General features: G+C 42.5%; 1 protein-coding gene across 3 annotated transcripts in view; it reads left to right on the top strand.

The window, feature by feature from the left end:
* nrp2a (neuropilin 2a) overlaps nt 1-25,835 on the top strand; it is a 179,346-nt gene that overhangs the window by 56,207 nt on the left and 97,304 nt on the right. For all 3 annotated transcript variants that reach the window (XM_061985096.2, XM_072915871.1, XM_072915872.1), the window contains exon 3: nt 4,918-5,099. In XM_061985096.2, coding sequence (XP_061841080.1) covers nt 4,918-5,099 — 182 coding nt within the window. The remainder of the gene's footprint in view (nt 1-4,917; nt 5,100-25,835) is intronic.

Here is a 25,835-nt window from a genome sequence, read left to right as displayed (position 1 = left end):
CGGCCGGTGCGACTTATACTCCGGAGCGACTTATAGTCCGAAAAATACGGTACTCATAATCCTTCCATTTTCTACCGCACTTCTCTATGACTTTAGTTCCAGACTTCTTCTGTTTGATTGATATTGTCACTACTGCCACACGTGGTGGAAAAGTGTATTACAACTGAGTGCCGCCCATACAGACCACAGCTGAGAATCCGGAATTTGGTTCAGTTCAGTTCAGTTTGAGTTTATTTTGAACATGCATACGATACAATGTAACGCATCACATATTTCCAGTTGTTTCATTACAGCACGTCCGAAAAGGAGTAGGAAGAAGCTGAGCTTAATTAATCCTACCCCTTTTCATACACTGTAATAAGCAAAAACTTTTGGTAACACTTTAGCATGGGGAACATATTCTAAGTAACAAAGACTTAATTTAGAGTTATTTGGACACTAGGGTAACATATAAGGGTTAGGGTTAGGGTTACTAATAAGCAATAATTCTGAGGTTATTGAGGGAAGGCTCTTAATAAGTCCATGCAGAATAAGGCATTAATAAGTACTTAATAATGACTAATTAAGAGTCAATATGTTACTAATTTGCATGTTAATAAGCAACTAATTAATGGTGAATATGTTCCCCATACTAAAGTATTACCATACTTTTTGGTGATGATCAATGAATAAAATGTATTGCCGATATTGTTAAATTTCTAAACAGACTAGAGAGGCAAAAAGAAATAAAAGTTTTTAAAAAGTAATAGCAAATTAGATAGTGTGAATTGGGAACACTATTTTTTCCCGATGTTTTTGTTGTGCCGCCCTAATTGACACTGTTGCCTGTCTGTGTTCACACGGAGCTCTGTGACAGCAATCCCGCATTGCACAGCCTTGCGTGCCTGCTAATGAAGTCTCGCTTTGGAGTTCCCACAAAAGTAGAGAAAAACACACCTAAATATCTAGAAAGGACCTCAACACAAACTAGCGAGAAGTGGAAGAACAGCGGCTTGGTTGTTTTTGGCGCTGTGATCACATGAGCCCAGTTAGAGACGTGGTTATGTGTGAAAGCGGGATGACAAAGTTATTACTCACAGTTGCACAGCCTCAATCACGGCATGTGTTTAGCGTACTAGGATGGTAGAAGGTGGGGATTGAACCCGAGTAACCAGCAACCCTCCGATTGCTGGCACGGCCACTCTACCAACTTCGCCACGCCGTCCCTGCCGTTGTGTCCTTGGGCAAGACACTTTACCCACCTGCTCCCAGTGCCACCCACACTGGTTTAAATGTAACTTAGATATTGGGTTTCACTATGTAAAGCGCTTTGAGTCACTAGAGAAAAAGCGCTATATAAATATAATTCACTTCACTTCACTCCACATAGATAAGACAGACATACATATAGCAAAATGAGCAATATATAGACATTTCAAAATACCGCTTGCACACAATGGCAATGCTTTTGCTGCTACTGCAAGATGCCGCAGATCGTGCCCTGGGGAGGGAGCGCATATTTCCCGACCATGTAGACCTATTTGCCCGAAGTGACGAATATTTATTTGAACGCTTCAGGCTACGTCAGCAGTCCCCCCTTTCTTAAACGTACGTTTTGACATTATGTATTTCCCCCGCGGGATAATACGAATTTCTCTTCTGTAATCAGTTTGTGTTTTCTCCGTGTGTTTGATGTTTGGCTTTTCCGCCGGCATTGTGCCCTTATATGGGGATTTAAAGGGGAACATTATCACAATTTCAGAATTGTTAAAACCATTAAAAATCAGTTCCCAGTGGCTTATTATATTTTTCGAAGTTTTTTTCAAAATTTTACCCATCACGCAATATCCCTAAAAAAAGCTTCAAAGTGCCTGATTTTAACCATCGTTATATACACCCGTCCATTTTCCTGTGACGTCACATAGTGATGCCAATGCAAACAAACATGGCGGAAAGAACAGCAAGCTATAGCGACATTAGCTCGGATTCAGACTCGGATTTCAGCGGCTTAAGCGATTCAACAGATTACGCATGTATTGAAACGGATGGTTGTAGTGTGGAGGCAGGTAGCGAAAACGAAATTGAAGAAGAAACTGAAGCTATTGAGCCATATCGGTTTGAACCGTATGCAAGCGAAACCGACGAAAACGACACGACAGCCAGCGACACGGGAGAAAGCGAGGACGAATTCGGCGATCGCCTTCTAACCAACGATTGGTATGTGTTTGTTTGGCATTAAAGGAAACTAACTATGAACTAGGTTTACAGCATATGAAATACATTTGGCAACAACATGCACTTTGAGAGTGCAGACAGCCAAATTTTCATCAATTAATATATTCTGTAGACATACCGTACCCTCATCCGCGCTCTTTTCCTGAAAGCTGATCTGTCCAGTTTTGGAGTTGATGTCAGCAGGCCAGGGAAGCTAGGGTCGATATTCTTCTCTTGATCATCTTCGGTGGCATAAGGGACGGTGTGAGCCAAGACATCCAGGGGGTTTAGCTCGCTCGTCTGCGGGAACAAACTGCCGCCATTGCTTGCCGTGCTACCGAGGTCCTTTGTCCCTGAATTGCTCACACACTCCGGCAGATTCAATGGGGGTCTGGCGGCAGATTTCTTTGACTTTATCGTTGGAAATGCATCTGCTTTGAGTGTCGCAGGATATCCACACATTCTTGCCATCTCTGTCGTAGCATAGCTTTCATCGGTAAAGTGTGCGGAACAAACGTCCAATTTCTTGCCACTTTCGCATCTTTGGGCCACTGGTGCAACTTGAATCCGTCCCTGTTCGTGTTGTTACTCCCTCTGACAACACACCGACGAGGCATGATGTCTCCAAGGTACGGAAAACAGTCGAAAAAAACGGAAAATAACAGAGCTGATTTGACTCGGTGTTTGAGAAAATGGCGGATTGCTTCCCGATGTGACGCCACGTTGTGACGTCATCGCTCCGAGAGCGAATATTAGAAAGGCGTTTAATTCGCCAAAATTCACCCATTTAGAGTTCGGAAATCGGTTAAAAAAATATATGGTCTTTTTTCTGCAACATCAAGGTATATATTGACGCTTACATAGGTCTGGTGATAATGTTCCCCTTTAAGGGCGTTTACCTATGCAAATTACGGAATTAAGGGTGTTTACATATGCATATTGGGGAAATAAATGTCCATACATAAAGTACTATCTTTAAACATGGTTTTCCCCTCACGGGCGTAAAAGGTAAAGAAATGTCTCCGGAAAAAACACCTTTGTCGGCTGTCAAACGCATGCCAAAGCAACAGGTGGCGATAAAACCTGCTATTTTGCGGCAATTTTTTAACAAAGAGAAGCCCGAAGAAAGGAAAATGTGCTAATAACAAAAATGGCAAAGCAACAAAAACATCCAAAAGTCAGTTTGCTCTGAACTAAAGCAGAGTATGGCCACAAAATACACTATTACATAAACACTCAAGTTAGGGTTATTTACCCGAAACCTGAATATTCCTAATAGGGGTGTGGGAAAAAATGTATTCGAATTCGAATCGCCATTCTCAAGTTGTACGATTCAGTATCGATTCTCATTTTTCAAAAATCTATTTTATTTTTTTATTTTTATTTTTATTTTATTTTATTTTTTCATTAATCAATCCAACAAAACAATACACAGCAATACCATAACAATGCAATCCAATTCCAAAACGAAACCTGACCCAGCAACACTCAGAACTGCAATAAACAGAGCAATTGAGAGGAGACACAAACACAACACAGAACAATCCAAAAGTAGGGAAACAAAAATTAATATTATCAACAACAGTATCAATATTAGTTACAATTTCAACATAGCAGAGATTTTAAATCCCTCTTTGACATTATCATTAGACATTAAAAAAAAATCAAAATGAACAATAGTGTCACAGTGGCTTACACTTGCATCGCATCTCATAAGCTTGACAACACACTGTGTCCAATATTTTCACAAAGATAAAATAAGTCACATTGTTGGTTCATTTAATAGTTAAAAAAATTTACATTATTGCAATCAGTTGATAAAACATTGTCCTTTACAGTTATAAAAGCTTTTTACGAAAATCTACTACTCTGCTTGCATGACAGCAGACTGGGGTAGATCCTGCTGAAATCCTATGTATTGAATGAATAGAGAATCGTTTTGAATCGGGAAAATATAGTTTTTTTAATCGAGAATCGCGTTGAATCGAAAAAATCGATTTATAATCGAATCGTGATCCCAAGAAACGATATTGAATCGAATCGTGGGACACCCAAAGATTCGCAGCCCTAATTCCCAATATCCCACTAGGGATGTATCAAAATGAAAGTTCACGATACCGATAATAAAAAAACGATACCGATAATTTCCAATATTACATTTTAACGCATTTATCGGCCGATAATATCGGCAGGCCGAAATTATCGGACATCTCTAATTATCACGATATGGCGATATCATTAAAATCCATTTCTTTCATCATTTATATATTTTTTATTGTCTGTATGGCAAAACCCTAATCCCATCCATTATTAAGTTTTTGATACCTTGTGTGTTCAGCGTGGTACATTTTTTGTTTTTTGTGATATGGTCTAACATGTAGATGTAATAAAGGCTGCGGCTCAGAAGCAGCTGACTTGTTGACCAGGAGTCTAGTCTGTGGCTAAAATACAGTGTTTACTTGTAACTTGGCATGGATGTCGTGTTCCCAAATACTTTGTCCCTGCATTGCAAACTGTGTCCGAGGGCTGAACTCCGCACGGTAAATGAGTCCACACCTGTCTGGTTTTTATTAGCACTCTTCATTGCGTAACCCCGAGCTGACCCGCCAAGCTCGCTCATCTCCTTCACATCCTTAATGCCTTCCTGCTGTGTCCCTGATGTCAGGAATACTTTAAACCGCTTATGTTTTTCCTTTTTTTTTTACCCCCTCCTTTTCAAATCAGGTACGACTTCATCGAGATCCGTGATGGGACTTCGGAAAATGCAGACGTCTTGGGTCGTCACTGCAGCAACATCGCCCCAGCGCCGATTATCTCATCAGGTCCCTCCCTGCAGATACGATTTGTGTCGGACTACGCCCACCAAGGAGCTGGCTTCTCCCTACGCTACGAAATCTTCAAAACAGGTGAGGGGTCGACTGTAGAGAGTATATGCATGTGATGGATTTCTTCAATTTCTCGTGGCTGCAGCGAGTGGTCGTTTAAAGCAGCGGTCCCCAACCACCGGTCCGGGGACCGGTACCGGTCTGTGACGCATTTGCTACCGGGCCGCAGAGAATCCTTAAATAATTTATAAAAGACTGCATTTTCTCCAACATAACTTTGGACTGTCCCACTAGACCAGGGGTGTCAAACTTGTTTTCATTGAGGGCCACACCGTCATGGCTGCCATTAGAGGGCCACTTGTAACTAGGGATGTCCGATAATGGCTTTTTGCCAAACTATGAAAAAAACTGCGACTTATAGTCCGAAAAATACGCTATATGATCTTCTACATTAGACAAACAAACAGCCCTGATAACTTTTAACGTGACTTAAAATAAATTGGTTTTGTTTAATAAAATTCGACTCCAACAAGTCAATAACATCAACAAAGCTCACCTTTGTGCATTCACGCACGCATGAAACTTTTGGTGGACAAAATGAGACAAAGAAAGAGCTAGGGATGATGTTTGATAAGAAATGATCGAGTTCGAGCCCATTATCGAATCCTCTTATCGAACCAATTCCTTATCAATTCTCTTATCGAATCCAGATAGGTTGTTGTATATGAAAAAACCCACAATATTTGGTTTAACAAAAGCTCACTTTAATTTTATAAGAAAAAATAAATAAATAAATAAATAAATATTGACTGTTACCCCCCTAAAAAAATAAAATATGTAAACATTGACTGTTGTTACCCAAAGTATATTAAGTGGGATTTTTCAGAAAAACAAATATATACAGTAACACAAAAACAACCTGTCTCTGTGATCACTATAGGTGTATAAATAATAATATAGTGTTAAATAAAATCAGTCCCTTGGGCACAAAACTGAAAATATTACAGCTCTCCAAAAAGTGCACTTCTGCTGATATTGGAACATACTAACTACACACACTATGACACTAAGAACGCCACAGTCATCAATCAACAATTCTTCTTCCAAAAAATTAGCATGTTTGCTTTTTCAGGATCAAGTCTGACCCGCTAATGACTGAGCTACGTCATTTCCTGTGATGTCCCACAGGGCATTTCTTGTGGGACGGGATTCGTTCCTAGGGATTCGAATAAAGAACCAACTCTTTTTCTTTACTATAGTGGCCTCGATAACGGGAACTGGTTCTCCAAAAAGCGATTCGAGTCCATGTAATCGATTATTTTCTTATCTTTTTCCATTTTTAATCATTTTTTAAAAATGCTCCAGGGAGCCATTAGGACGGCTCTAAAGAGTCGCATGCGGCTCGAGAGCCGCGGGTTGCCGACCCCCATTCGAGGGCATAAACATTCACACAAGTGGACATAATTATGTATAATTTATGATTTTTTTAATGATTTTGCGTAGTCTCGTCCTCTTTTTAGCTCTGAGTTAATGGTCAGAACCAAGGATCGATCAACCTGGCGTTGCCCAGGACTCGGCTCACAAATACATCAACCCAGGAAGCCGAGCCTGCAGAAAACACACGTTTCCAAAAAGGCTTTTATTTATGACCTTAAAGCTCCCTAAACTGTGAAAGGAATGCTTGCTTAATTGGAGTGAAATCCACTTCCTCTCGGGTGACGAGTGGGGTTGAGTGCCTGCATTTGGGGTGGAGGGGGGCTCGGACCTCGGGTCAAAGGTTTTACGGGTAAAGGCCGAGGCGAGGAGATTGATGGGGATGAGCGTGAGCCAAAATTGAATTTTCTGGAGGCCGCTGAAGTGCACAAGGTGAAGTGCAATTTAAAGGCGGGGTTGTTTTGTGTGTGTGTGTGTGTTTGTGTGTGTGTGTGTGTGTGCGCGCGTGCGAAATGGTCAAGTGGCCTTGAGGCTGCTGAAGGATTTATGCTCAATTGAGTTGATTTGACTTTACAACAATGTAGTGGGTTCCACTTGAGCCAGATATCACCTCTTCAAACATGTCTGGGGCGGAAAAAAACTTCAATAGACCAAATTCCTTATCACCTTTTCTACTTTTTAAGCTCTCCAGGCGAGCGGCATTGATCATTGTTGCGCAAATTACTTTCAAAAGGCATTCATTATAGTTATTAGTAGGGATGTCCGATAATGGCTTTATGCCGATATTCCGACATTGTCCAATTCTTTAATTACCGATACCGATATCAACCGATATATGCAGTCGTGGAATTAACACATTATTATGCCTAATTTGGACAACCAGGTATGGTGAAGATGAGGTACTTTTTAAAAAAATTAATAAAATAAGATAAATAAATTAAAAACATTTTCTTGAAAAAATAAGAGAGTAAAACAATATAAAAACAGTTACATAGAAACTAGTAATTAATGAAAATTAGTAAAATTAACTGTTAAAGGTCAGTACTATTAGTGGACCAGCAGCACGCACAATCATGTGTGCTTACGGACTGTATCCCTTGCAGACTGTATTGATATATATTGATATATAATGTAGGAACCAGAATATTAATAACAGAAAGAAACAACCCTTTTGTGTGAATGGGGGAGGGAGGTTTTTTGGGCTGGTGCACTAATTGTAAGTGTATCTTGTGTTTTTATGTTGATTTAATAAAAAAATAAAATAAATAAATAAATACAAAAAATAACAAAAAAACGATACCGATCATAAAAAAAACGATACCGATAATTTCCGATATTACATTTTAACGCATTTATCGGCCGATATTATCGGACATCTCTAGTTATTAGTTATTTTCCCCTAAAAGTAATTGAATTAGTAACATAATTAGTACTTCTTAAATGTAATTATAGTGATTATAGTGTTACGGACGCATAGAGTCGTTGCCATGCGACGTAATGAACGCGTCGCATGCGTAATGTAATGACCTGTGTGTGTTTTGTGCTGACGTAGGTGTGTGGAGATGGTTCAGAGGTAGTAAATTGAAGCTATACGCTGTTGGAACTGAGCACTGCTGTTGATGGGTTTTAGGCCAGAATAAAGTTAACCCCTTAGATACCAATGTTTTGGTACCGGTACCAAAATTATTTCGATACTTTTCGGTACTTTTCTAAATAAAGGGGACCACACAAAATTGTCACAGATTGTCCATAACGAACACCATGTTCAAACATAAGGGTGTCCATATGTGCACTTGGCACCAGGACACCCTAGGCCGCAGTTCCATGATCGACTTTGTAGTTGTGTCATCGGATTTGCGGCCTCATGTTTTGGACACTCGGGTGAAGAGAGGGGCGGAGCTTTCTACCGATCACCACCTGGTGGTGAGTTGGCTGCGATGGTGGGGGAGGATGCCGGACAGACCTGGCAGGCCCAAACGCATTGTGAGGGTTTGCTGGGAACGTCTGGCAGAGTCTCCTGTCAGAGAGAGTTTCAATTCCCACCTCCGGAAGAACTTTGAACATGTCACGAGGGAGGTGCTGGACATTGAGTCCGAATGGACCATGTTCCGCGCCTCTATTGTCGAGGTGGCTGATTGGAGCTGTGGCCGCAAGGTAGTTGGTGCTTGTCGTGGCGGTAATCCTAGAACCCGTTGGTGGACACCGGCGGTAAGGGATGCCGTCAAGCTGAAGAAGGAGTCCTATCGGGTTCTTTTGGCTCATAGGACTCCTGAGTCAGCGGACAGGTACCGACAGGCCAAGCGGTGTGCGGCTTCAGCGGTCGCAGAGGCAAAAACTCGGACATGGAAGGAGTTCGGGGAAGCCATGGAAAACGACTTCCGGACGGCTTCGAAGCAATTCTGGACCACCATCCGCCGCCTCAGGAAGGGGAAGCAGTGCACTATCAACACCGTGTATGGCGAGGATGGTGTTCTGCTGACCTCGACTGCGGATGTTGTGGATCGGTGGAGGGAATACTTCGAAGACCTCCTCAATCCCACCAACACGTCTTCTTATGAGGAAGCAGTGCCTGGGGAGTCTGTGGTGGGCTCTCCTATTTCTGGGGCTGAGGTTGCTGAGGTAGTTAAAAAGCTCCTCGGTGGCAAGGCCCCAGGGGTAGATGAGATCCGCCCGAAGTTCCTTAAGGCTCTGGATGCTGTGGGGCTGTCTTGGTTGACAAGACTCTGCAGCATCGCGTGGACATCGGGGGCGGTACCTCTGGATTGGCAGACCGGGGTGGTGGTTCCTCTCTTTAAGAAGGGGAACCGCAGGGTGTGCTCTAACTATCGTGGGATCACACTCCTCAGCCTTCCCGGTAAGGTCTATTCAGGTGTACTGGAGAGGAGGCTACGCCGGATAGTCGAACCTCGGATTCAGGAGGAACAGTGTGGTTTTCGTCCTGGTCGTGGAACTGTGGACCAGCTCTATACTCTCGGCAGGGTCCTTGAGGGTGCATGGGAGTTTGCCCAACCAGTCTGCATGTGTTTTGTGGACTTGGAGAAGGCATTCGACCGTGTCCCTCGGGAAGTCCTGTGGGGAGTGCTCAGAGAGTATGGGGTATCGGACTGTCTGATTGTGGCAGTCCGCTCCCTGTATGCTCAGTGCCAGAGCTTGGTCCGCATTGCCGGCAGTAAGTCGGACACGTTTCCAGTGAGGGTTGGACTCCGCCAAGGCTGCCCTTTGTCACCGATTCTGTTCATAACTTTTATGGACAGAATTTCTAGGCGCAGTCAAGGCGTTGAGGGGATCTGGTTTGGTGGCTGCAGGATTAGGTCTCTGCTTTTTGCAGATGATGTGGTCCTGTTGGCTTCATCTGGCCAGGATCTTCAGCTCTCACTGGATCGGTTCGCAGCCGAGTGTGAAGCGACTGGGATGAGAATCAGCACCTCCAAGTCCGAGTCCATGGTTCTCGCCCGGAAAAGGGTGGAGTGCCATCTCCGGGTTGGGGAGGAGATCTTGCCCCAAGTGGAGGAGTTCAAGTACCTCGGAGTCTTGTTCACGAGTGAGGGAAGAGTGGATCGTGAGATCGACAGGCGGATCGGTGCGGCGTCTTCAGTAATGCGGACGCTGTATCGATCCGTTGTGGTGAAGAAGGAGCTGAGCCGGAAGGCAAAGCTCTCAATTTACCGGTCGATCTACGTTCCCATCCTCACCTATGGTCATGAGCTTTGGGTTATGACCGAAAGGACAAGATCACGGGTACAAGCGACCGAAATGAGTTTCCTCCGCCGGGTGGCGGGGCTCTCCCTTAGAGATAGGGTGAGATGCTCTGTCATCCGGGGGGAGCTCAAAGTAAAGCCGCTGCTCCTCCACATCGAGAGGAGCCAGATGAGGTGGTTCGGGCATCTGGTCAGGATGCCACCCGAACGCCTCCCTAGGGAGGTGTTTAGGGCACGTCCGACCGGTAGGAGGCCGCGGGGAAGACCCAGGACACGTTGGGAAGACTATGTCTCCCGGCTGGCCTGGGAACGCCTCGGGGTCCCACAGGAAGAGCTGGACGAAGTGGCTGGGGAGAGGGAAGTCTGGGCTTCCCTGCTTAGGCTGCTGCCCCCGCGACCCGACCTCGGATAAGCGGAGGAAGATGGATGGATGGCACACAAAATTGCATTATTGGCTTTATTTTAACAAAAAATCTTACAGTACACTAAACATACTGTATGTTTCTTATTGCAAGTTTGTCCTTAAATAAAATAGTGAACATACAAGACAACTTGTCTTTTAGTGGTAAGTAAAGAAACAAAGGCTCCTAATTTAATCTGCTGACATATGCAGTAACATATTATGTCATTTATCATTCTATTATTTTGTCAAAAGTATTAAGTACAAGTGGTAGAAAATTAATTATTAATCTACTTATTCATTTACTGTTATTGTCTGCGGAACTTTCTCTTTTAACATGTTCTATTTACACTTCTGTTAAAATGTAATAATCACTTATTCTTCTGTTTGGATGCTTTACATTAGTTTTGCACAAATTTTGGGTATCAATCCGATACCAAGTCGTTACAGGATCATACATTGGTCATATTCAAAGTCCTCATGTGTCCATGGTCGTATTTCCTGAGTTTATAAACATAATATTAATTAAAAAAAAACGAAAGAAGATGGCGTTTTGTCCAAAAAATATTGACGTAATCATAGTAGTATCGACTAGATACGGTCCTGTACTTGATATCATTATAGTGGATGTTAGGTGTAGATCCACCAATGGCGTTTGTTTACATTGTGACGCCGGTGAGCTACGGTGTGTAGTGAAGCATGTTTAGCTATTCCTCGTCCTGCAGGGATGATACTTGTAAGAAACTTACTTTATTTGTCGCCATGGAGGCAAGGATTAGTGTTTTAGAATTAGCTAAAACACTACCGACGGCGGATAGACGTTAGCCGCTAGCTAGCTAGCCATGTCTTAAAGCACCTCTTCCTGAGGGTGTTTCAGTGTTATAACTTCACCTTTATCATTAGTTTTTAAGCCAAAATGCGTCCGTTCTCCCTTTTCTGTCTACACACTGTGTCTGCTTGTAAGTACTCTGTGATTGTCAATCAATCAATCAATCAATGTTTATTTATATAGCCCTAAATCACAAGTGTCTCAAAGGGCTGCACAAACCACAACGACATCCTCGGTACAAAGCCCACATAAGGGCAAGGAAAAACTCACCCCAGTGGGACGTCGATGTGAATGAGATGTGAATGAGAAACCTTGGAGAGGACCGCATATGTGGGTAACCCCCCCCCCTCTAGGGGAGACCGAATGCAATGGATGTCGAGTGGGTCTGACATAATATTGTGAGAGTCCAGTCCATAGTGGATCCAACATAATAGTAAGAGTCCAGTCCATAGTGGGGCCAGCAGGACACCATCCCGAGCGGAGACGGGTCAGCAGCGCAGAGATGTTCCCAACCGATGCACAGGCGAGCGGTCCACCCCGGGTCCCGACTCTGGACAGCCAGCACTTCATCCATGGCCACCGGACCTGGCCGCCCCCCCCAAACCCCCCCCCCCCCCCCCCTCCACAAGGAAGAGGGGAGCAGAGGAGAAAAGAAAAGAAACGGCAGATCAACTGGTCTAAAAGAGGGGGCTATTTAAAGGCTAGAGTATACAAATGAGTTTTAAGATGGGACTTAAATGCTTCTACTGAGGAACCATCTCTAATTGTTACCGGGAGGGCATTCCATAGTACTGGAGCCCGAATAGAAAACGCTCTATAGCCCGCAGACTTTTTTTGGGCTCTGGGAATCACTAATAAGCCGGAGTTCTTTGTGCGCTGCCAAACATGCTCCTCTGCTCGTAAAAACCAGCAATGTCACGACGTGACGACAAAAGGGGTGCGGGAGGGGGGGTGCGGGATCGGTACTTTTCAGAGGTGGTATAGTACCGAACATGATTCATTAGTATCGCGGTACTACCATACAACCCTACCCATTAGTTATCTGGGATTTTGGGGCTAAAACCCAGAAAAGAGCAATCCCCAAAGTAAATGTGAAACTGTCATTGAAACATTTGGAGTATAAGTATGCTTGTAGGCTCTTTTGAACGCTAATAAGCTAAATGAGCTAATAAGCCGATTTAATAAAACAAGCTTATGGGCAAATTTTTTGTCCCCATCCGACAGAATGGGTCTCAGTGCTGCCAACACTAAGAAGTAGGAGTTTGAAAAGGATTTTCACTCACTAATGACAGCGCTAAATAATTGGCGGCAGGTGACGGTGAGGGCAGGTGGCGGTGCCTCGGTGGCTGCATCCACGTGAGGAACAAAGAGTATATGGCAGAGTCTTTTTAAAGGACACTGTTGCCGTCATTCTCATAGTCTTTTCTTTCTTCTTAACATAGGAACTGATTAAAGTTCAAGTTAAAGTACCACTGATTGTCACACACACACTAGGTGTGGGGAAATTACCCTCTGCATTTGACCTATCCCCTTGTTGCACCCAGTTGGAGGTGAGGGGAGCAGTGAGCAACAGCGGTGGCCGCGCTCGGGAATCATTTGGTCATTTAACCCTCAATTCCAACCCTTGATACTGAGTGCCAAGCAGGAAGGCAATGGGTCCCATTTTTATAGTCTTTGGTATGACTCACGACCTTCCAGTCTCAGGGTGGACACTCTAGCAGGTTTTGAGAGATTGTCTTGAGATGATTGATTAATAGGTTTTGTAATGGCAGCTATTAGATAGTAGCTTGTAGCTATGCTACCTTCTTTTAGCATAGCAATGAGGAGGTTTCACCTTTTCTCCAATGGTAAGCATCTTCCTCAGGGTAGAAATATTCAACTAAATTGTCTTGGGGGTACACAATTCCAGGAAGCTAAGGACGGGAATTACCATAAATTGATTTAAGTGGACCCCGACTTAAACAAGTTGAAAAACTTATTCGGGTGTTACCATTTAGTGGTCAATTGTACGGAATATGTACTGTACTGTGCAATCTACTAATACAAGTTTCAATCAATCAATCAATCAAACGGGGGGCCGGGTTTCTCCCTTCACAATTAATCTTATTTTGTATATTCCGGAGCACCAGTGTCCTCTACAGTAGACATTTGATTTTGGTATATTTATTTTGTCAGAGTTACCATAGAGCTTTGCTGTTCTTAAGAACATTCTATCGCCCCAATGACAACACTAGTGTTTTGAAGAATCTGTTGCAAAAATGTGAATCTCTCACATGTTTTTGGACTGAACTCGTGGGCCACCAGTTGAATAGAACCTAAAATAGAACCTTGAGGAACCCCACCAGTGTGTCTGAAGAAGCTGATCAAATGACTACTGACTGCATTTGAAGTAAACAAGCTAAAGAAACAACCTCAGATACATAAATTGTCATGACGGGGTTTTCGCTTACTGCGGGTGCGTTCTCCCAGGAAGGCAAACGGACGACTCCGAACAGGACTTGCAGGTAGGAACATGATTTAATTTTAAGAAACAATCAACGAGGTACAAAACAGAAAACAACCCGAAGGCAAGCGTGCCTATCGCACGCGGAAGCTAAGGCAAAAACTTAGGACATGAAACTTATAGACATGAACCTCACGAAACTGTGGCATGAAACAACCAGCATTAACTATGGCACAGAACAAACACGAAACTGTGGCATGAAACATCTAGCATTAACTATGGCATCGAACAAACACGAAACTGTGGCATGAAACAACTAGCATTAACTATGGCACAGAACAAACACGAAACTGTGGCATGAAACATCTAGCATTAACTATGGCATAGAACAAACACGAAACTGTGGCATGAAACAACTAGCATTAACTATGGCATAGAACAAACACGAAACTGTGGCTTGAAACAACTAGCATTAACTATGACATAGAACAAACATGAAACTGTGGCATGAAACAACTAAGACTTACGTAGTCCAGGCATTAGGCAAACAACTAATGACGCCAGGCCGACTGACTGGCAAAGGCAGGCTTAAATAGTCCTCTTGATTAGCAGCAGGTGCGCGTCCCGAACACTAGAGGCAAATCATAAGTAGCCATGGTAACTAAAACAAACTCAGGTGTCAAACAGGAACTAAAAGGGTCCAAAACTAACAGAACATAACAAAAACATGATCCGGACCACGGATCATGACATAAATCACAGTGGCAAAAAGGTGAGTACCTAAAGGGGTGTGTTCACCCCTTGGGAGGTGAGGGGAGCAGTGGGAATAATTTGGTGATTTAACCCCCAGTTCCAACCCTTGATGCTGAGTGCCAAGCAGGGAGGCAATGGTTCCCATTTTTTGTAGTCTTTGGTATGACTCGGCCGGGGGTTTGAACTCACAACCTCCCAGTCTCAGGGCGGACACTCTAACCACAAGGCCACTGAGCTGTATACACCTTTGCCACCGCTTAAGTCCTTAAGGGCGACAGACGGCTGGAGCAGTGCCAGAAGGGCTGCAGCTTTGCCTCCGGAGTCCCCCGTTGATCCCATCCTGTTGCAAGTCTTGTGGATTCTATGTCGTAACATGTGTAAGTGTGGTTATCATAGATATTGAGGTTTTTTTCTGTCCCCAGACGGATCCCCCCCTCACCCCCATTGGTGCCTAGTCTGGGAGAAACTTTTTTTTACTCAACCTCCTCTCCTTCATACCTCTCCATACTTTTGTACTCCCTCGTCCCAGGAAGAATGCTTTGCGGAAATCTTTTATTTATAGATCTGTATCGCTCTGGAATAACCTGCCTCGAATTCTCACCGGCATTGAAAGTAAACAGGTTTTTAGAAGGAAAGTAATATTTTATCTGAGTTTTTAAATTAGTTTGCTTGTTGATGATTTTGTTTGGTTTTGTATAGTGTAGTTATATTTATATGGTAATTATTATTCTGTGACTGTAAATTGTTTGCTAGTTTTCTTATTGATGCTTTGATCGTTTTTTTTCTGTATTGTGTAGTAATTATATGTTTTTACTTGTAATTGTATTGAGTTTGTGGACCCCGGGAAGACTAGTGGGTTGTTGTGGCAACCAGCTAATGGGGATCCTTAATAAAAAAAAAATCAAAATCAAAATCCACCAGACGTTTCTAAATTTTACTACTGTTTTAAAATATACGATGCATTGAGGCCGTAGTAATTGAACCGCAAAGTGGCCAGGGAACGCTGTATTTCGTCACAACGCTATGCCTTACACTGCCCGTGACCCAGTTACTGTGGCCCCCAACAGGTCTCGTATGGCTGTATGCATGGCAGGCTGCTACACGGAAGATAGCGTTTCCATGGTTTTAGCAAGATTGTGGCATAAATTTGCCGGGCTTAAGAGATGTGTGTCACTTGCGAGCGCACGTAGGCGTCTGCGTGCTGCCTGTGTGGGTGGTTCCACTCGGCGCCGTACACGTGTGTCTGCCTCGGCGTGGGCGGCGTGATAAATGCACGAGTGTTTATTCACGGGGTAGGAGACCGACAGAGGTGGTGGGAAAATGATTGGGGTGACGGGAGACAAAATAACAAAAGGACGACTGGCGATGAAGAGCTGGGATGATGATAATGATTGAGGGCGTGTGTTAATTGGGACCACTGCGGCGCACGCTCGTCATTATAGGTGTTTGTCTTCCAGCAGGAAGATGAGGCGGCAAACAAGCACACAGGTCCCAACTGGCGTGTTTATTCGCAAGAGTGAAAATAATTGTGTTTCAATTACTTTAGGTGATTACACTTGGTTTTTTTTCATGCTACTTTAAGTAGCACAAGCATTATATTTTTAGGTATCCCAATGGGGTGCTATAGTATGTTTGTTTTAATTGAATACTTAAGTTGTGCACAGGGTAAATCTGCATTCTTCTCCTCTTGGCCAACAGTCTCAGACTCAGCAGCGTCCTCCCAGACATCACCGACTGTGTTGCGATTAGTCTGAGAGGGTAGTTTTGGCTCTGAGCTGCATGGAGACACGCCCCCCTTCTACCAGTTACGTCAGTCCTGGGCAATTATTTTGACTTGGGGGCCACATTTAGAGAGAAAAAATGTGTCTGGGGCCCGGTATATCTATTTTTAGGAACACTAATACAAAACCTCACAATAATGTCTGATTGAATGCTAAAAATTTTATGACAGGCCGCCTTAGAAAACGTAATGGAATTGTAAATTTTTCTATTTACGATAAAACACGGAATATTGACAAAATATTTCGATCGACATATTTTACAATCAAGTGAAACGCAACAAAAATGCAACAAACAGTGAAATATGAATGCGAAGAGTACAAAATAAACTAGGGATGTCCCGATCCGATATTTGGATCGGATCGGCTGCCGATATTTGCCAAAAATTGCGTATCGGCAAGGCATGGGAAAATGCGATCCAGATCCAGTTTAAAAAAAAACTCTGGTCCGTGTTTTCCAACGCACCGATTTAAATAATACATTCCACTTTTCTGCTGCTCCGTAATTTCCGTTCCGCATTTTCCAGCACACCTTCAACACATCCACATGTCTGTGAATTCTCACGCAGTTGCTTTTAGCTGCTTGCATTACACGACAGGCTCTTCTCACTCTTTCCTGTGTCTCCCTCTCACAGACAGCAGCGCACCTTCTTACACACGTCACATACTGTCACGACACACGTCACATACTGTCACGTCATACGTCACATACGTATACGTCCTCCTCGAGCAGAGAGGTAGCAGCATGGCTAACGTTAGCTGTGATGCTAGCGCAGCCGTGCGAGCAACGCTCCCTCTAAGGTGCTCGCCTGTGCAATTGCGCACTGTTTAAGCGTACTCTGCGCATAGCAAATCTATGCCACGCACAAAATCTAATAAAAAAATAAGCGCATAACAATTTTCAACACACCGACACGACAGAGAAAACAGTTTTCGTCATCATTGTTCAAATATTGTGACGTCTGTCGAGACGCTTATCTCCATTCGGTGCCACACACCCACACCATCAAAATGCTGAGGCAAAAAGTTCCACATCAACACCGTATGAAAGGCAAAATATCGAGATATATATTGTGTATCGCAATATGACCTTAAAATATCGCAATATTAAAAAAAGGCCATATCGTCCAGCCCTAGTTCAATGATGCCATTTCTGTTTGTCATGTATAATTTTGTCTATTTTGTGTTTATCCTTGAATAAACAGGTCAGTTTCTTGTTACCGACCATTGTGTATTATTCAAACTCCCCTAATTCAGCTGGCTAGTTGTTATCAAGAGTACTAAAACCCTTTTCAACATGATTCTGACAACTAAGTAGGCTAAATAACTTTAAACTTTAATACATGCTCGGATAGGCCAGTATCGGTCAGTATCGGTATCGGTCAGTATCGGTATCGGATCGGAAGTGCAAAAACCTGGATCGGGACATCCCTAAAATAAACCCACCTACAATCTGATGCATCTGATATATCACTAAGCTTTAGAACTTTCTTGTTAAAATCTCTTTCCACGTCTGTGGAAACGCTTCCCGCCCACACTGCTTGGTGCCTCGTCTGAGCTGCTGTGATGTAGATTACCATAGTAACTAATTAGATGACCATAGTAACTAATTAGATGACCATAGTAACTAATTAGATTACCATAGTAACTGGTATATCATGCATAAGCGCAGATTCCAACCATTAAAATACTTTGTTTAGTTCAAGACTTACGGTCATTAGAAAACATCACTGTACATCATAATGGCAGCTACACTTTCCATCTTAAATATCTAAAAAAAATATTCGGGAATGTCCGGCGGGCCAGATTGAAAAGCTTAACGGGTTAATTTGCCGAGGTCTGAGTTACGTGGTAATGGTTGTCAGAAAAATGGTACATTTTGATTGTAATTGGATAAATATTGGGGAATCCGGCGCCAAACTGCGCTTTTTAAAAATGTTTACAAATGTTTTTAATTTTTTTTACAAAACTGCTGAATTGGCAAGAGCAGAGGAGAGGTGACCATTAGGTAGGTCTTTAGCTCACCAGAAAAGAAAAAATATTGCCGTATTATGATTCAGATTAGGGCTGTACCTAACGATTATTTTCAAAGTCGATTAGTCAACGATTATCTTAACGATTAGTCGACTAATGGGATAATAATGACTCAAGTTATTATAGCCTTTGCTTACTCAAAACATTCATTCATGAATGTTTATTTGTGCTGCTCATTCAGCTGTTACAAAAAAATGTAATTACTAATAAAATGTTTTAAAAGAAAGGAAAGGCAAAGTGCTAAAAAAATAATTAACCTTGTTCATGTAGTAAAAAACAGTTAATATAGCAGCAATGAAAACAAACAACAAAACACAAAATCTAACTTCCTCAAAAATAAATTTATTTTGTGATGTTTCCAAAGAGGCACACATGTATATTGACTATTGATTAATTATTGGCAGTTTTAGCACTCTAATAGACTCAATGTGTAGAATACTATATTTGATTTATTATTGATAATGTTTGCTATTTAATAGAGTGTGTTTAATCTCATGATACTGTTATGGATTGGACAGAGGGAGATGACGGCAACAGACACCAGGGAAAAATATGTACAATAATTTCTTATATATATATAGTAAATATATATATATATATATATATATATATATATATATATATATATATTTATATATATGTATATATATATATATGATAAATTATTATATGCAGAAACTCGTACAAATAAGCACATAAATATGAACAGATTCACAATAGGGCGTAATAGGGGCCAAGTAGTTAATATTCAAAAGGTCTTGTGGAGATACCAAATCTCAGAAGGTTTCAGAGTGGCGTGAAAATGAAAGTTGTGATAAACGACTTCCACATCATGTAGAACAAGTTTGAAACATACACCTAAGTCTGAAAAGTTGCAAATGCAAGGCACCCTTGCAGTAACAAAAGCTGTAATTGTTTGAGACATGTTGAAAAGGGGTAATATTGTTTTTGTTTTTTGTATAAATCACCCCACGGGCATTGATCAAATGGAAAAATATGAAGAATGTATGCATATTTTCAATGGGAGATGGTACCAAATGTTCATATTTGAGGCACAAGTCTGTATTAAACTGTATAACTGATTTGATCAAAAGATTTGGTTCCTCAGTCTGAGGGCTCTCTGATGTGCGGGCGTGTGTATTTGTGTGTGTTGTTAAAGGGTGGGTCTTGGTTAAGATGGTGATCTTGGCACACAACCGTGTGTGTGTGTGTGTGTGTGTGTGTGTGTGTGTGTGTGTGTGTGTGTGTGTGTGTGTGTGTGTGTGTGTGTGTGTGTGTGTGTGTGTGTTCTTGTGTTTTCAACCCTTCTTGAGACATCAACAAGGAAAAGTACCTTCCATATTAGGACCGGTGAACAAGTTAGGACATAAATCATGGTCCCAATTACGGAAAAACCATTGCATCTAATAGAGAATGTCTCATTTGCACCCCTAGTGGTGAAATGTATCAAAATTAGGGTGGTCCTAAAAAGGAGGGATTTTTCAAATTGACTGTGTGTCGGTTTTAAAAGTGCTCCCCCTCTGGTCAACATATGAAATAACAAGTGTGTGTAAAAATTTGAAGTGTTGCCCCTCTGGTCAACATATGTAATAACAAGTGTGTGTAAGAAATTGAAAAGCGCCACCTTCGGCCAAAATTAATTAAAACAAAATATAAAATATGTATATAGAGACATACTGTAATAACTTGAAGTAAATGATGAAGATTGCAAGCCAATTACAAACAAAAAAATTTAATTCTTATAAAATTGGGAACAATTTCTCATATTCTTTCTGTTTCTGTAATATTGCAATATTTTCTCGTAAAATTATTACTTTTTTATGTTAAATTATTACTTTTTAATGCAAAATGGTGACATTTGTCATATAAAATTCTGACTTTTATAACAATATGGCCCATTTTTTAGTTGTTCTTGTAAAATAACACATTTTTTTTGGTGAAATTATGACTTTTGTCATCATTTTGCCCTAGTAAAATTCCAATTATTATTATAATATTCCCAAATTTTAAAGTTTTCCTATAAAAATGGTGACTTCTGTTGAGTAAAATTGTGACTCTTTTCATAAAATTGTCAAAATGTTAAGCCTTTCTTGTAAAACTGCGACGGTTATTGAGTAAAATTCCAACTTTTATCGTGATATTGCACAAATGTTCGGTTTTTCTTGTAACATTTTGACTTGCGTTGAGTAAAATTACGACTTTTGATATAACACTGCCAAAATTCCAAGTTTTTCTTGTGAAATTCCAACTCGTTTTTCACAACAAGATTTTGTATATTTGCACGGTATGTAAATATTATTAATGTTGTAAATACACATCTTTATATATCTAGAAAGGGTGGTCCTAAAGAGGTCGGCATTTTTCGGAGGTCTCGAGAAGGTAACAAATACAAGTGTGTGTGTGTGTGTGTGTGTGTGTGTGTGTGTGTGTGTGTGTGTGTGTGTGTGTGTGTGTGTGTGTGTGTGTGTGTGTGAACCTCTCTTTCCATCCTAACCCCGACGCATTCACTTGTAGGGGTCCCACAATGTTGATCTGGTTTTGGATTTTATACGTTTGGGGGTTGTGTGTGTGTGTGTGTGTGTGTGTGTGTGTGTGTGTGTGTGTGAACCAGAGAAGCATATCTGTGCTTGTGTTCGTTTCAGTACACTGACTACCGGCTTGTTTGTGTTTGGTTCACCTTGTTACGTAAGCGATGAGTGCACCGACCCCCGGGAACATTGGATTGTTTGTGTCAACATGCACACTTGTTTGTGCGTGTGTGTGTGTGTGTGTGTGTGTGTGTGTGCGTGCTCATCATTCCCTGCCAGGAAGCGACGGAGGTGGACTTTTGGCTCCACATCTATCTATCAAACTCCGTCACAACTCTTGGAAATGTGCCTCTAAAAACATCCTTCCAACACACACGCACATATTTTTTCACATGTACGCCTTATAGCTTTACAGTGAAAGTGCATGAACTCGCTCCCCTCCCCCATATAATTGTGGCCTACTTTACTCCCACTCATGCGTGCTTAACCCTTTATTCATCCTAGACTACAACCCCCCCACCCCCTACACCTCCATCCATTTGTCATACATCCTCAGTCAGTCACGTGCCGCTGATGCTGTTACCACGGCTACAGGGGGCAGACTTTACCAGTAAAGCCCCCTTTTCCTGGTCGCCCCTCCAAGCCCCTCTACTGGAACGGCGGGGCCCACGTCGCAGCCAATCCTGGGCTGAAGCAATGGCGGAGAGCACTTGAGGGCATTGGGTCTCCACCGTGACCATCGGTGACCGCTGATGTGACATGCGTAGGGGTCTTGACGGGAGCGCAGCCCGAGGCTGGACCCCCCCGCCCCACCCGCCTGCTCGCCAGCCACAACATTGGCCCTGTGTGTATTTCTGATGCCATCACGTTGATTGGAAGCCGACCCCCTCTACATCCACGCTGGCTGTTGCCCGACTGTATTCGCTTGATTGTTTACTCCTTCATCACCTGTCCGCACTCATCCTCATGCTGCAATGACAAGCAGTGTTGAAATGATGCATGGTCAGCATCCACAGGGGAGAAAAGGTCGGAATTCCTGATTGTTAAATTATTTTCCACACTTTTGATTCACGTAAAATCCAACGGCAACTTATTTCGATACCTTTGTTGGTCGTGACGTCACGTCCGGTTGCAGACTAAACACTGGCTCAAACATTTGGCGAGGAAACAATCACTAAGGCGGACTCACCCAAACTGCCCCTAAGGCCCCTTCTACACTAAGGTTATCCAGGGTAAAACCCACCTAACCTTATCCTTGTCCACACACACACGCACATAATAATCCTTTAAGACCCCCTTGTCCCGCTCCGTCCCCCGGCGTAACGCGAGCTAGTACGCATGCGCGGAAAATGCGCACGTCACAGTCACCTCCAGTGTTGCTTTGTGTGCAAGTTCTTAAATTTAACTAATCTGAACACTATCCAATTGTGGAGGTCTTGCTCCTCCGGGTTCTTTAGACCAGTGGTCCCCAACCACCGGGCCGCGGACCGATTGGTACCAGGCCGCAAAAGAAAGGAAAAAAAAAAGTTTTTTTGTTTGTTTTTTAAAAAATTATCAAATCAACATAAAAACACAATATATATACTATATATCAATGTATATCAATACAGTCTGCAGGGATACAGTCCGTAAGCACACATGATTGTATTTCTTTATTAAAAACAGCTTTTTTTCATGGTTCTGAACAAGGATTTATTTTTCAATAAATGTCTACTGTTATGCTTTTCAGCCATAGATCTTGCTCTCGCTCTCGCTCGTGCTCTAACTCCCCTCCTCCTTCCCGGCTCCTGCCTTTAACAGAGCGACAGGTGATTAGATAAACACGCCCAGGTGTTTATCTAGGTGCTGATCTCGAAGCCGGTCCTGGCACACCCCGCTTCGCTGCAGGTCCGCAAGATTTGTGTTGGCTCTAGGAACAAACATGCTAAACTGTAGCGACTGTAGTCTCTACACATAAAAGAACATAAATAAACTACTGCCATCTACCATCTTGGAATTGCAACTGCATGCAAGTCTACTGTATAACACTTGCGAATCAGACTCAGAAATGTAGCATACAAACAAGATGGATAACTGGACATTTTATTTTTAAATAATTAACAGTTAAAAAAAATTGGTGATGCAGTGGAATTCCACGGCCCACATCAGAGGCTGCAATGTCTGATTTTGATGGCGTCACATTGACGAGCCCGGGCGTGGTCGACCCTGGCGTGGCGAGAATGTTGTTTTTGTTTTTTGTGGTCCCCTTTTCTAGTTTGCGGTGCTCTTGTTGTGTGTGTTAGTTTGTTATTGTGGCTTTTTCACTCATTCACAACCCCCACCCCCTGTTGAGAACACCCCCTTCTGCACACACAGCACATATCCTAACACAAATGCCTTGGGAGAGGTTGAGTTTGTTTTTGTTTTTTTTCAATGGAATCGTGTAGCTCAGACCGGGTTACATGAAGGATGTGTGCTGAGCGGTCGATGCGTGTCAGACACGCCGGTTTGATTCGCTGGAGACACGGAAGGTGAGCGCCGAGCTGAACCCTCAGCATGTGAGGAGCAGAGAGACGCCAGACAGCGGCAGATGGAGTGAGAGAGTGCAGACTCTGCACATCGCAAGTGAGAAAAGACAAGACTGGGACGGGAGATGGAGGGAGGCGGGAGCGACAAACCCCTGTGGAAGTAGAATTGTCTCACATCAACTTATATATATCAATATGATATTAATACATATGCATATATTAATAAATATACAAATACAAATGTGATATACAAATAAATCAAGAATTTGTATAAATAAACGTGTATTTGTAAATATATTTTTGAGATTTGAATATAAATACCGTATTTTTCGGAGTATAAGTCGCACCGGAGTATAAGTCGCACCTGCCGAAAATGCACAATAAAGAAAGAAAAAAACATATATAAGTCGCACTGGAGTATAAGTCGCACTTTTTGGGAAAATGTATTTGATAAAACCCAACACCAAGAATGGACATTTGAAAGGCAATTTAAAATGAATAAAGAATAGTGAACAACAGGCTGACTAAGTGTACGTTATATGAGGCATAAATAACCAACTGAGAACGTGCCTGGTATGTTAACGTAACATATTATGGTAAGAGTCATTCAAATAACTATAACATATAGAACATGCTATACGTTTACCAAACAATCTGTCACTCCTAATCGCTAAATCCCATGAAATCTTATACGTCTAGTCTCTTACGTGAATGAGCTAAATAATATTATTTGGTATTTTACGGTAATGTGTTAATAATTTCACACATAAGTCGCTCCTGAGTATAAGTCGCACCCAAACTATGAAAAAAACTGTGACTTATAGTCCAAAAAATGCGGTATGCATGATTTTGTATTTGTATTTGTATTGAATTTGCATATTGTCACTGCAGGGGGGGGGGTTCGCAGCTTACTGCGGGGTTCGTTCCCCAGGGATGCAGACGGACAACTCCGGACAAGGCGTGCGGGTAGGAACATGATTTATTCCTCAAAAATCAAAGAAGTACAAAAACAGAAAACAAAAGCCGGAGGGACAACGTGCCGATCGCACTGCACGCTAAAGCTAACACTTGGCATAGACTAGAGATAAGGAATACTCACGTAACTGTGGCATGAAGCAAACAATGAAGCCAGGCCGACTGAACGGCAAAGGCAAGCTTAAAGGGGAACATTATCACCAGACCTATGTAAGCGTCAATATATACCTTGATGTTGCAGAAAAAAGACCATATATTTTTTTAACCGATTTCCGAACTCTAAATGGGTGAATTTGGGCGAATTAAACGCCTTTCTAATATTCGCTCTCGGAGCGATGACGTCACAACGTTGTGACGTCATATCGGGAAGCAATCCGCCATTTTCTCAAACACAGAGTCAAATCATCTCTGTTATTTTCCGTTTTTTCGACTGTTTTCCGTACCTTGGAGACATCATGCCTCGTCGGTGTGTTGTCGGAGGGTGTAACAACACGAACAGGGACGGATTCAAGTTGCACCAGTGGCCCAAAGATGCGAAAGTGGCAAGAAATTGGACGCACACTTTACAGACGAAAGCTATGCTATGACAGAGATGGCAAGAATGTGTGGATATCCTGCGACACTCAAAGCAGATGCATTTCCAACGATAAAGTCAAAGAAATCTGCCGCCAGACCCCCATTGAATCTGCCGGAGTGTGTGAGCAATTCAGGGACAAAGGACCTCGGTAGCACGGCAAGCAATGGCGGAAGTTTGTTCCCGCAGACGAGCGAGCTAAACCCCCTGGATGTCTTGGCTCACACTGTCCCTTATGCCACCGAAGATGATCAAGAGAAGAATATCGACCCTCGCTTCCCTGGCCTGCTGACATCAACTCCAAAACTGGACAGATCAGCTTTCAGGAAAAGAGCGCGGATGAGGGTATGTCTACAGAATATATTAATTGATGAAAATTGGGCTGTCTGCACTCTCAATGTGCATGTTGTTGCCAAATGTATTTCATATGCTGTAAACCTAGTTCATAGTTGTTAGTTTCCTTTAATGCCAAACAAACACATACCAATCGTTGGTTAGAATGCGATCGCCGAATTCGTCCTCGCTTTCTCCCGTGTCGCTGGCTGTCATGTCGTTTTCGTCGGTTTCGCTTGCATACGGTTCAAACCGATATGGCTCAATAGCTTCAGTTTCTTCTTCAATTTCGTTTTCGCTACCTGCCTCCACACTACAACCATCCGTTTCAATACATTCGTACTCTGTTGAATCGCTTAAGCTGCTGAAATCCGAGTCTGAATCCGAGCTAATGTCGCTATAGGCCATGGTAACTTAAACAAACTCAAGGGTGCACAAAACAGGAACTAAGGAAGTCCAAAACTAACAGAATATAACAAAAACCTGATCCGGGCCACGGATCACGACACACATGTGGATCGCTTTTTTGCT

Source organism: Nerophis lumbriciformis, linkage group LG23 (genome assembly GCF_033978685.3).
Source record: "Nerophis lumbriciformis linkage group LG23, RoL_Nlum_v2.1, whole genome shotgun sequence".
NCBI lineage: Eukaryota > Metazoa > Chordata > Actinopteri > Syngnathiformes > Syngnathidae > Nerophis > Nerophis lumbriciformis.
The sequence above is the reverse complement of the archived record's forward strand: the minus strand, read 5'-3'. Positions and strand labels throughout refer to the sequence as shown.